This window comes from Humulus lupulus, chromosome 3 (genome assembly GCF_963169125.1).
Source record: "Humulus lupulus chromosome 3, drHumLupu1.1, whole genome shotgun sequence".
NCBI classification, from domain to species: Eukaryota; Viridiplantae; Streptophyta; class Magnoliopsida; order Rosales; family Cannabaceae; genus Humulus; species Humulus lupulus.
The window spans coordinates 40,936,861-40,950,655 of record NC_084795.1 but is presented as its reverse complement, the minus strand read 5'-3'; the positions used below and the strand labels follow the sequence as shown (position 1 = coordinate 40,950,655).

Below are 13,795 nucleotides of genomic sequence, written 5' to 3'. Positions count from 1 at the left end.
GGCTCCACATTTCTTAGCCATTCTTCTGCCACGAAAGGGTTTGTAGTCCCTTCAAAGTTCGGAGTGTGTTGCTTACGGAACCGCTCATTAACTGGCTCCATATGCTAAACTGGATATGGCGCATAATTCGCCACTGGCCATCCCCCATATTGACCAACTTGTTGGGGTGCTGAGGCCATTTGCTGCGGCTGTGGCTGCGGCGGAGGTGGAGGCTGAGTCTGGGGCTGAGCCTATTGTTGCTGTTGCTGTAATAGTTCCTTGACTTGTTGTCGTAGTCTGGCGATCTCCGCAATGTTGTCAACTGGCGACGGCGCATTGTGGCTGGCAGCAGCACGCACTCCCCTTCTGCGATCCTGAGGGGCCTCATTGTTCACCGGAGGAGTGTTGGAGGCATATCCGTTGGTGCGAGCAGATCTTCGAAGCGACATCGCAGCAGAGTTCTAACAATTGAGAGAAACATGTCAGAACTTTTAACCTAATAGGCTCTAAGGCAAAAACTTAATCTAAACAAACATAACTCGGATATATTAATTATGACTTCTTATGAAAATTATATAAGTCTTTTTTTATTATTAGAGTGAGTTTCCATACTTAGAAAAACAAGCCATCTTTATTATTTCTAAATCTGTTTCTAATCATCCTATATGACTTAATTCTCAGGCTCGAAACTCATCTTTGTTCTAAAGTTAACCATATTGAGGGAGGGCTGGGATCAGTAAAATTGTTCCCACTACTATGACCCCCTAACTCTCAATATAGAAACTTGGTTCATTGATTTGTATCCACCCTCACCGAACTTAGTCATTATTTATTATTTATTATGATTTTGAAAAGAAAATCAAACTCATACATGTTAACAAAATAACATTGATATTAATTTGGAAAATAAAGTTTTTCACTATTTACAACCATAAAAGAAAACAAACAATGAAACTAATTATTCTAAAAATTGGGATCTTCTATATCCGATCCTTCATCTAGCATATCATCATTTAACTCCTCATAGTCCTCATTATCATGTGCCTCAAAATGCCCTCGAGGAAAGTTCGTAAAAATTCTATGCTTTTGCTCATTTGTAAACTGAAACTCCATTTTTGAAGTGAACCTAAGTAAGAGAAAATAATATCTCATTGCTACTGGCAATTCATCTTCATCATCCATTGTTTCCCATATTTCCTCTAAGGCTACAATTACAGTATGATAATCTCTAAATAGTCTAGTTACTAAAACGTATTGCTCCGTTGCTCTCATCATGATCTGCTTAGATTCTTGGAGGTGACCTATTTCTCTGTGGAACAAAAGCAGCCTCCGAGTGATTCTTTCTAGCACTCCTACGGTGTTTCTCAGTTCTCTAATTCTTTTTAAAGCGTTAATGGTTCGGATATCCTCATAAGTTGATGCTCCGTTCATTCTTAACTGAAACATAAAGGATAAAATCAATTGCTATACATATAAACATAATAACTATAACCATAAACACTTACTTGGCGGTCAGATTCAGAGTTTTGAGTGTGTGCATCGAGGAGAACTTCATGCGAATGAACCGTTGCTTTGATACCAACTGTAATGACCCAACTTATTCTAGACTTTGGACCATTAATAACTACTATACATAAATACTAATCTTATATGAAATAGTCATAACTTTATTAAAACTGTAAAACAAAGGTTAACATAAAATTCAGAGTAGGATATGGGATCCCATTGTTTTGAAAATAAAACAAAACATGACTTAAATCTTAAAATTCGTTACAAAACAAAGTGTGGAAAAATACGTATAAATCATGATTAAAAGACTTAAACAACTTCATCCTCGAATCATTCACGCAGTCCACCGAATCCATTCTCCCTCAATACATATTCCCAAGCCGCTAAGAACCTTCCCACCACCATAACTATTTTCCTACACATATAAAACATAAAGGAACGAGCCTACTGCCCAGTAAGGAAAATCTACTACAAGCATGAAACATAATCATACACATAAACTATGAACATATATCATATACTATAACACATATATCATAATTCTAACCCATGTACATGGTAACTATTGGGGTTTGCTAACTAAGCAACTATAAGCCTCAAACTACAAAGAGGTTTGCTAGCTAAGCAACTATAAGCCCCAAAAACACAAAAGTGTTGGGGTTTGCTATATGATAACTATAAGCCCAAAACATAAAAGTGTTAGGGTTTGTTATATAACAACTATAAGCCCCAAACATACATATATCATAACACATAAAGTCATACTATAGCATAATCATAACATATAAAAAAACATAGCACATATCATATAGGAGCTATCCTATTTTCCTTACCGAAATACCGGGATGATGAGAACAAGGTCGGGATTTTGGAACACTCCTAAAAACTATTAATAGAGAGGTGAGTATTCTAAAGAAAAGAGATGAAAAGAATGAACTACACCATCGAAAAGATACTTACCAGCAAGAACCTCAAGTTCAAAGAACTTAGATGCCTAATCAAGAATAAAGAATAGTGAGTTAGGATTTGAGTAGAGAAAAACTATAAGAACTAATGAAACAATACAGAAAGGAACTAAGAATAGGAATACCTTTGAAATTGCTATACCCGAACTACACCTCGATAACGATAAACACACTATGAACCTTACTTCCCAAGTGTTAGCTTATAATTGCTAACCCCAAGAGTTTAACACTCTAAAGTAAACCTAGCAGCTTGTAGGCTCTGAACTCAGCTTGAAGAATGAAGAAATGGCTAGGTACTATGTCCTATTTATAGAGTTCAAGAATGAAAAGATCTTCATTTATCTTGAATAAAATAATGGCTTTTTAATTGAAAGACATTTGAAAAATCGTTCAGCAGAGGCTGAAGACTCGGTCAAGAAGATTCTGGCTTATCAAGAGATTTATGGAATAAGATGAGCTCGGTTTCAAAATCATTTGAAAATGCAGCCCTAGAGCCGATATATCGCCTACCATAGGCGATATATCGCCTGGGCTCATATTCCCGAGGCTCGTCGAAATGGTCGTGCGAAGTTACGTGTTTTTCGTATCCCTGTGTGGCGATATATTGCCCCCTAGAGCTGCGATATATCGGCATATGCTGAAATATTATACACGTAATTACACTTTTTTAGCCTAATTTGAATTGAGTTAACAGCTTTGACTGAGTCTAATAACGATTTCAAAGCTGCTGGCAGATTCTGGGATTTTCAAATATTACTCTTAATAAACTATTCCTCAAAAATACTTAATTTCTCATTAAACATACACATGACAAGTGTCATTATCTTATTGGTTCTATCTAAACCTTATAGTATAATAAATATCATCTTCATAATCAGTCATATTAATCAAACCTTAGGTTATAATTAATATTCTTAAACTATAGGTTAAACTTGTAAAATCTACAACTGTTGCTACGAGTGTCCAACTAAGTCCCAGCTTGAACCAAAATCCACAGTCATAAACATACTACAACTACTACTAGCTATTACTATTACTACTACTATCTAGCTAGCTAAGTAAAGTTCTTGGACTCTATACTAGGCGCGATCGCGCTAGACCTTTTTTCTAGAAATCGCAGATGCGATTTGTAAACCTAGGAATTTACCCCAATCTCAAAACTGTGACCCCAAACCATCAAATCAGCTATCCTAACATGTTTCTAATCCTTGGAATCCAAATATTATCAATCATAAACCTAAAGTAAACATTCATAATCCCATAAACAATTAAAATAGTCCCAAAACTTCAAAACCTAGATCTAACAAAAACTTTAAACAGAAGGTTTGAACACTTACAGACCAAACTCCATCCACAGAAACTTAGATCCTTGTCATCTATGAGATCTCCTAGCCCTTCAATAACTCAGATTGATGATCTTCTCCAACACCTTAGGCTTTAAGGCTCAGATCAAGAAATAGAGGATTTTCTTGGTCTGTCTTCTTTTCGTATATCGCCAACCCAGATGTCTGAAAATTCCTACGACTTCTAAACATATTCTTTTATTAATTAATTATTTAATTTGATTTAAATCGTGTAAAAACCCAAATTACACTACTATTCTCAACCTCTAACTTTTCTTGAATTATTACTTAAACCCCTTGTTGTAATTTCATTCAAAACTAATAGTTTTAACTTCTCATAATTACATTTTCTATCACAAAATCCATAATTCTACTTTGACCCCCGTAACTCAACTTCTATCATACTTTGGCCCCTAATACTTAAAGAAACTAATGTGTGTGGATTGCCTAACGGAACACATAAAATAGACATACATCATAACTCATGCATAACATAGTTCATATAATCAAACACATAATATCATACCATTTATCATAATACCCTGACCCAAGCCAGATTACCATAATAGCCCTACTAGTAGAAGCAGATATTACAATATAAGTCTTTTGGGCGTGCCCTAGCCTCTAGAATTATCATTAACTGACTTTAATTTGAATTTTTGTCAAAATCGTGTGAAAAATACAAAATTCTGGCTTTTTTGGTGCATGTGGTGATGCATCGCCTGATTTCATTTTTTCCCTCTAACTCCACACTTCTTAGTAAAACGTGCATAACTCTTTCATACAAACTCCAAATGTAACGATTCAAAAAGTTATAGAAAGCTAAGAAAAATATATACAACTTCTATTTCTAAGATATTTTCCAGAATATAAAGGAATAATGGTCAAAGTCTGACTTGAAGTTCCAAGTTGCCCACAAAATTATCAATTAAGCTTATTCATGCATACTTTAACATAACACATCATATCCACATAAAAACATGAAGTAAGCACAACAAATCAAGATAAAAGAGACATAAATGAGTGCATGAAATATTCACTCGCCAGACTTCCATGCTGACCATGGCCATCAGACAGACAAATGCATCTCCCTAAAACTCAAAGTTTCAAACTTGTTAAAACGCGAACACCTGTCCATCCTCCTAACAGAAAAAGGCAAGATAACCTTCAAAAACTAGGAAAACAAATCAGACAACTAGAGAGAACTAACTCTTCCCAGACCCCCCACCCATGAGCGGACCATCAATGTGATAACACGTGGCTTAGAGGTAAGCGGAGTCACCCATTCAGCAGGCAAAAGACATACCAGGCATACTAATTGGACAAATGGGGAGTCCAGTGGAACAAAAAAGACTACAAACAACTCACCAACCCAAACCATCAGTTTCTCTATAACAGAGTCAACTAGACTCCTCAACCCACATCAAAATGCTCTTGTTATTGCACTTTATATTGCTAAACGGATTCTTATTGATAATGGTGGTTCAGACAATATTTTGTTTTTGAGTGCTTTCAAGGAAATTGGGATAGACGAGTCCAAGATTATAAAAAAGATCACCGTCCTCATTGGCTTCAGTGGAGAACAAAAGAGCACAGTAGGGGAGATCGAGCTACCTATCTATGCTGAAAGAGTCAACCTATGCACAAGGTTCATGGTGATAGAATCTCGTTTTGTCTATAATGTCATATTGGGCCGGCCCTGGATACATGAAAGGAAGTCTACCATGAAGGAAATCAGAGGCCAATAGAAATACTAAAAGGCATGCTACCAGACTACCATGAAGGCCAAGCTTGCCCAGTCATAGCAATTACAGCAGGAAGGACTAACTGACACCCAACTTGATCAACTAAACATGGAGGAGTTAGACGAAGTCCAGATCCATCCAAAATTCCTGGACCACAAAGTCCAAATCAGATCAAGACTAGACCCCGGCATTAAAACAAAGATTATTGAATTCCTTTATGCTAATTATGGTTGTTTTTCCTGGTCCCATGCAGACATGACTGGAATTTTTTATCATTGGTTAAATACAAATGATAAGTGTTAAAATACAACCAATGTATAAACACTTAGTAGAATTCACATAATGAAGATGTGAATTTGAGCTTCAATTGTAGGCACTTATAAAATGCAAATTTGGGTCTAAAGTGATACATGAGAGTATCTAAGGGTTCCCAAAAAAAAAATTGGTGGCATTTAGAGCAGTTTTGGGACCTTAGGAAGTGGCCAAAGTCAGAGAGGTTGGCGATACGTTGCCACCCAAGAGGAAAGACATCATCTGAAAGCTCGAGTTTCCAGAAACCCTAACAGGCAATGCATTGTCTGAATGCAGGCGACGCGTCGCCTGCTGTATTACGTGAAATATTGTAAATGCTCTAAATGATATGTTTTTCAATTCTAATTCTATTGGTTAGACATAATGGCGGTGCTTACTCTATATAAGGGTCAAAAACAGTGAGTTTAAGGACTTGATCACTCTCTCTAGCTCCAAGAATCTCTAGTTTTTCTCCAAGAACTCTCCAAGAAAGTTCTTTACATAGAGAGTTTAAGGCTTGTTCAATCTCAATCCTCATTTCCTAAAGAGAAGGCCTCAAGCATCAATGGTGGCTGGGAAATAAAGTATTAAATGTTATATTATTTTATAATATAATGTTTTAGATTAAATAAATGTGACAAAGAGTGTCACATATTGTAACATATATATAATAGAGAGGTACAATATTTAGATATATGAGATATATCCAAATATGTAACATATTTGGTGTTACAAATTTGTAACTTCCAAATATTACCCTTTATTGTGTAAATTTGGTGTTACACAATATTGAGATGAATTTCATAAAGTCATATGTGAAATGGTTGTTAGAGATATGATTTTAACCACAATAATGTGTTTTGGGGGTTACAAAATCATTTGGGAGGGTTTAGAACCGTTTGGAAAAACAACACAAAATTTTGTGCTGAAAATGGTCAGTGGTCGCCCACTGAATGTTGGCAGTCGCAGCCTGTGGGACAGAGAGCAGTGGCCGCGGCCACAGGCCAAAAACTGACCATCTTTTCAGTTTTTTCAATCTTTGTTGAACGGCTCAAAAAACCTAAATAACTCCCAAATCTCATTTTTAATTCCATAATAATCCAATTAATCATTGGTAACATCCATGGGGGTTGGTAGAATTTGAAATTCAAAGGGTGTCTCTAAACTCTATAAATAGGAGCCTATTGCTCACTTGAAAGACACAACTTTTCTATCCACTAGAGCCTTTGGCTAGAAACACCTTGAGGCTTGATTATTCCAGAAAGCATTTCCTAAAATCTGTGAGAGATCCCATAGTGCTTGAGTTAGGGGGAAATAAGCTTTTGGACAAAGGTTTCAAACCTTGTTCAAGTTGGTGATCCCCAACATTCTTCACTTTGGTTGTGTGAGTGAGAGTTTCTTATTATTTTGTTCTTGTTCTTATTTTCTTCTATTGTTTTTCTTCTTATCATTCTTGTTATATTTACTTGTATCTTTGTTTAGAGTTTTAATCTCATCTACATTTTTATTTTTACTACCTCAAGTTTATTTGTATCTTTATTTTGTCAAAAGTTGTATTTTCTATTTCAATCATCTTCTTCTTCTTTCTCTATATTTATTTGTATTTTCAGTTATAGAGTTGTAACACTTTATTTAATCAATCCTTGTCTATTGTAATATTTTTGCATAGAGTTGTAATTTTCTTACAATTTCCATTGAGACAAATACATATTTTCTTAACATTAGGACAACGTTTACAACTTGTATGAGCCTTGTTTTGTGTTTGGTTTGCTCAAGGGTTTGCTCAAAGTGGTGATCTTGACTAGGGTTTGAAGCTTCATCAAAGTTGAAGAACACCATTGTTCTACTTGGGTTTGCATGTTCTTTCTCAATCTTTTTTAAGTCTCTGGCAATCCAAATTTTGTGTAGATTCTATTTCTTGTGGTGGTATTATCTCACTCTCTCCCAACATTCTAATACTCTATAATCTGAGATAGCATATCATGGAAGAATCTAACTCTCTTTTGACATTGAAAATCATAACTCGAGACTTTGTTAGATTAGATAGATTTGATGGGACTAACTTTGTTTGTTGACAAGACAAGATTAGGTTCTTGCTCACTACTTTGAAAGTTTTCTATGTCTTGGATAAAGACCTTAAGGCCTTGGAAGAGCCCAAGGAAGATGATGCATAAGAAGTTGTCAAAGAAAGGAAAAAGCGTGAAGAAAGATGAGTTGATTTGTAGGGGTCACATCCTCAATGCCCTCTTGGATAGGCTCTATGATCTCTACATTAACACCAAGACTGCCAAGGAGATTTGGGAGGGCCTTGGAAAAGAAGTACAAAGCGGGAGAATGTACTAAGAAATTCATTATTACTCAATATATGGAATTTAAATTTTATGATGATAAACCCCTTCTCCCTCAAATTCATAAGCTGCAAATTATTGTGAATAAATTGTCTACTCTTAAAATTGTATTGTCAGAACTATTTCTTGTGTGTGCCATTATAGCCAAGTTACCTCCTTCATGCAGAGGCTGTAGGAAAAAGATTCTCCATAGAAATGAAGAGATTTATTTGGAGGAAATTCTCAAACACTTGAGAATTGAGGAGGAATCTCGCTCTAGAGATATGAAGAGAAGTCCAATGGAGAGACTTCTAAGGCCAATGTTGTGGCAAATCCTCCTAACAAGGGCAAGGGAAATGGCAAGAACAAGGGCGTGGGTCAAAAACCCTTGTGGCTCAAGAAGAATGAGGGACAATTCAAAAGTTCCAAGGGACCTTGCTTTGTGTGTGGCAAGAGTAGCCACTTTGCTAGAGACTGTAGGTTCAAGAGGAGTCATAACAATGAGGCAAAAGTCAACTCAGCCCAAGAAGAGCTAGTGGCAACACTAAGTGAGGTTAATGTCATTCATGGAAAGGTGAGTGGGTGGTGGTTGATACTTGTGCCACCATTTATGTTACCTATGATAGAACTATATTCAAGACCTTTGAATCTTTAAAGGAAGGTATGAAATCCAATTGGGCAATGAGAAAAGGTCCAAGGTTGAAGGAAAGGGAACCATTGACTTATTCTTCACATCTGGCAAGAAGTATCTACTCACTAATGCTTTGTATGTACCGGAAATGAGTAGAAACCTTGTGAGTGACAATTTACTTGGCAAACCGGGAATCAAGATTGTGATAGATTTCGACAAGCTTATTTTATCTAAAGACAATGTGTTTGTGGGAAAGGGATATGACTATGATGGCATGTTTAAACTTTGTACTTCTATTGACAATGTGAACAATAAAATCTCTTCTTCTTGTAATATGCTTGACTCAAATTTTATTACTTTGTGGCATGTTATACTTGCACATATAGGATTTAACACAATTAAAATGGCTGTCAAATGTTGATTAATTGATTGTGACAATGTTGAGCATGAAAAATGTGAATTATGTGTTAAATCTAATTATATAGTTATTTTTCCTGGTCCCATGCAAACATGATTGGAATTGTTATGATTGATTAAATACAAATGATAAGTGTTAAAATACAAGCAAGGTATAAACACTTAGTAGAATTCACATAATGAAGATGTGAATTTGAGCTTCAATTGTAGGCACTTATAAAATGCAAATTTGGGTTCAAAGTGATACACGAGAATATCTAAGGGTTCCCAAAAAAGTTTGGTGGCATTTAGAGCAATTTTGAGACCTTTGGAAGTATCCAAAGTCAAATATGGTGGCGATACGTCGCCACCCAAGAGGCGAGACATCGCCAGAAAGGTAGGGTTTCCAGAAACCCTAACAGGCGATGCGTCGCTTGCTGTATAACTTGAAATATCATAAATGCTATAAGTTTGTATGCAAAAGTATATATTATATTTCAAGTATAATTATAATACCAGTAAATCCCCGCATGCACATGCATGAGGTAACTTATTTTATTTAATATATTTGCTTAAGAACAGGCATGAAGTGCAGCCACAGAAAATTGGAAATGATCAACCCCAACATTGCACATGTTGGCAAAATGTCGCGTGTATTTAATACCATATGTTGATAAAGATCCACAGTATCTTTCATAAGTCTTCACCTGCAAATTAATTAACAAATTTAATGAATAATTGTAGTTCTAATAAATATATATATATATACATATATTTAGGAAAAGGGGTTGAAAACTTACAAGCTTCTTAAGACAATCCCAATCGTCTACAAGAGGTTGGCCCAGAGGCCTAACATTGTTCAACACTTTTCCATTTTCATTATTTCCAAGTACAAGCCTCCCTAAGCGATTCATGTTAAGATCAACTTGTTTCCTTTGAGAAATCAAAGCTAATAGATGCTCTCGAGCCTCCACTTTTTCTTTAGACCCCGTAGGAGCCTTAAGGAACTACAATAATAACAAAAACAAAATGTGACATTTATATGTATATATATAATGTTAACTTAAAATATCTTATTTTACTCTCATTTCTTTCCACCTAATAATTATTAGAAATTTAATTATTACCTTATGCCTAAAATGAAGTAGATCGGCATCACGTTGTGAAACGAGAACTGGGATTGATGATGGTGATGATGATGAAGATGTAGAAAGGGTTGTAGGGTTGTCACCCATGTAAGTAGACAGAAATTGATTGCTCAAACTCGTATCACCAAACTGCATCACATGCGATGTTTCGCCACTCCCACTGCTATTGTCCGCCGTTCTCTTTCGAACCTACACTCTCGTAATTTACCAAATGTAAGAAAAATCAAATTTTGTAGGTAATTATAAGGATAATATTGTGTAGTTAACTAACTAAACACTATAATCATTATGTCAACAGACACAGATAATATTACTTGTGAACATAGTTATGTAATTGATAAAACAATTCTATTGGATACATAGTTATATCCATATAACGCATTATTAATGTCAGATAATACATTGTTTTGTACGGACATTTGATATAAAATTAATGTCAATTAATACATTGTTTTGTGCATTTGATATAATGATTATACAGTGCATAGTTGACTACACAATATCCTCCCCTACATATATATAAATATGAATAATGTATTTTTTTTTTTACCAGCTGTAACAATTATTAAGAAATTTCCAAAAGAAAAAAAAACATTTTTTAATAAGTAAAATAATTCAGATCAAGACTTTATATTATACCACTTCATATTGCTGCTCCAAAGTTTCTTTACGTAAATCCTCCTTGTCACTGTTTTCAGAAACATTCAAATTGAAATTAAATTATATTATGTTACAGTCATAAACATAATGACAATATTAGACTAAGTTAATTTAATAACTACAACTAAACAATATATGTAAAGTACTTTTTTTTTATGAAAAAAAAAACATGTAATTAAATGTTGCCTTTCATTGCATGAATTAATAATACTTATCTACATATAGACAGATTATCATAAAATTAATTAAGTGATTAATATATATATATACGTATGTAAATGTAAAATGTAAAATGTAGGTACGTACCAATCTTCCATCCAAGAAACACTAAAGACGTCACCCAAACAAACATCATAGCCAGTAGAAGTAGAATTAGGTTGGCCTGGACAATATGTTGCCCAACCAAGCTCATTTGGATATGTTGATGTTGTTGCATATATACTTATGTTTTTTGCAAGAAGACCCTCAAACATACTCCCAGAATCACATGCTTCAAGGTAAAATACCTATATAATATATATATGTGCATTTAATTAATTAATTAAACCATATTATTAATTAACTTAATTAAAAATATATATATATATATATAAGCCTAGCCCCGGCCATAATATATATAAAGTTTAATTAATTACGTACGTACCATGCTTTTATAAGCATTTGCAGCATGTTTCTTGTTTAGTACGTTCACCAGCTCATTAGCATAAATTTGATCACCAGCTGTCATCTCTGGGTTATTTACAAAATTAACATATATTTAATATTAATTATTAATGATAATATATACTAAATTTATTTATACATCTTATTTGGTAAATTAACATTAATATATATTATATATGGATTCCTATTATATCTATAGTATGTTGTACACTATATTTATAATATAGCTTTAGCTGGTGAGTTTAATCATATAAGAGTTAACTTTTGCAAGAAATTATTACTAATTAATTGGTGCCCATCAAGAACCATATTTGACAGACACGAACAAAGAAATTCTAACTTCTTCTGAACACCACTGCATTTCAAAGTAGTATATTTATTTTTCTTTTTTTAAATTAAATTAGGTAATTATAGACTGAAACACAATAAATAATATGTACATATATATATATATATTATAAATTACTAACCAACAACACCAGGACCACCATGATCGGTGTAATAGATGAAAATATAGTCATCTGGTCCGCTATTTACAACCTTGCCACTACCTCCACTTACAGCTGTTTTGTTTCCAAGAATAACAGCATAAAGATTTTCTGCAGTCGCATTATCCCCTGTATAATCCTGTAAAATTATATAGTTTTAATTAAGACTATTTCATAATTAAATAAACATATATATATAAATTATTAATAATGAAATTAGAAACCTTGGGAACTCCATGGTAGACATCTGGACCATTGGGCCTGTTAACGATGACTCCAGGCTTGGGATTGTTGGGGTTGAAGGCAATATCATCATACATGAAAACTATTATGTTTTCATCCTTTAATCCAGCTTTTTTCAATATTTGATATGCATGGCATACATTCGCCTGCACCCATAAATATATATATATATATAACAATTATTAATAATATTTATGACCTTATAATATTTTTCATATAATAATTTAATAAAAATTTCAATGAATATATCTTAATATCATTGTGTGTAGATTCTTCAAAGACATATATAGGTCCCATTTCAGTTGATTAGATGGGTACTAATCATTAATTATCCCTTATTTTCAAAAACATGGTACCCCATATTAATTATTGACTTTTCACTGAAATTTTTTATTATTAATAGTAAAATTGGTACAGAAAGAAGAAACTTAATTAATTATACTAATTCACAATCAATAAATTGTAGTTAAAATGATTAATTAATAAATATATTTGTAGTAGGTAGGTACCTGATGCCTATAGTTAGCCCATCCGGAAGAGCCAGCAACCAAAACTGCCCATCTGGTCCCACTGTTTGATGGGTTAGAGAAAGTCGATTTTGGGTCATCACCAGAATTAATGAACTTTCGGAATAATGTTTGTTTTGATGCATCAGCACTAATAATAATACTATTTAGGAACAAACAACTTATAATAAGAATAGCAAAAAGAACCGAACGATGTCGTTTTCCACCACTGCTAATACTATACTTACTAGCCATTGTGCTAATTATTAAGAGAATTACTGACCATCGGCTATATATATACATATATACATTTATGGAGGCAATCATAATAAAATATTTTATATATTTTTTCAACTTTTATTGTTCATGTAGATATATAAATCGGCTGATATAACTATGCCTTTTATTTGGAATGCTGTTAATAATATATAATTTACAATCTCAAGGGCTTCAAGGAAATATCTCAAACAATTAACATTGGTTATTTGGCCTTGTTTGTCATGTCTTTCATCTTAAATTAATATTAGAAATATGAACTTAGGATAAATTAATGATGGAGAGTAAAAAGATAAATTTAATTACCATTATATATTATCCAAACTTGCCGAGTTAAAAGCTACTTTTAGGATCAGGAAAAACCAAAAATTTGACGAATCAAAATCGAGAAATGATTCTTTAAATATAGGTACAGATGTATATATGGCAAGTAACAGCTTGGCATGCACTATATACAATGTCAATATATATTATATAAATCACCATTCATCATATCATATCATATCGATTTGTATTATTTATAAAGACACATTTAGTCATATATGTGTGCCATAAAATCCTATGTTGCCGAACAAAGCTATCTAGCTGTAGCTTTTTTTTTTTTTTTTTCAATTTGTCTTTATCT

General features: G+C 33.6%; 1 protein-coding gene across 1 annotated transcript; it reads right to left on the bottom strand.

The window, feature by feature from the left end:
* Positions 1–9,758: 9,758 nt before the first annotated feature.
* LOC133824000 (vacuolar-processing enzyme alpha-isozyme-like) lies at positions 9,759–13,149 on the bottom strand. The gene is made up of 9 exons (XM_062256861.1): positions 12,898–13,149; positions 12,370–12,534; positions 12,128–12,284; positions 11,638–11,723; positions 11,301–11,500; positions 10,974–11,022; positions 10,314–10,523; positions 9,987–10,193; positions 9,759–9,893 (listed from the first exon to the last, which is right to left on the bottom strand). Exons 1-9 carry the CDS (start codon positions 13,147–13,149, stop codon positions 9,759–9,761), a joined length of 1,461 nt encoding a protein of 486 aa, XP_062112845.1.
* Between the last annotated feature and the right edge of the window lie 646 nt (positions 13,150–13,795).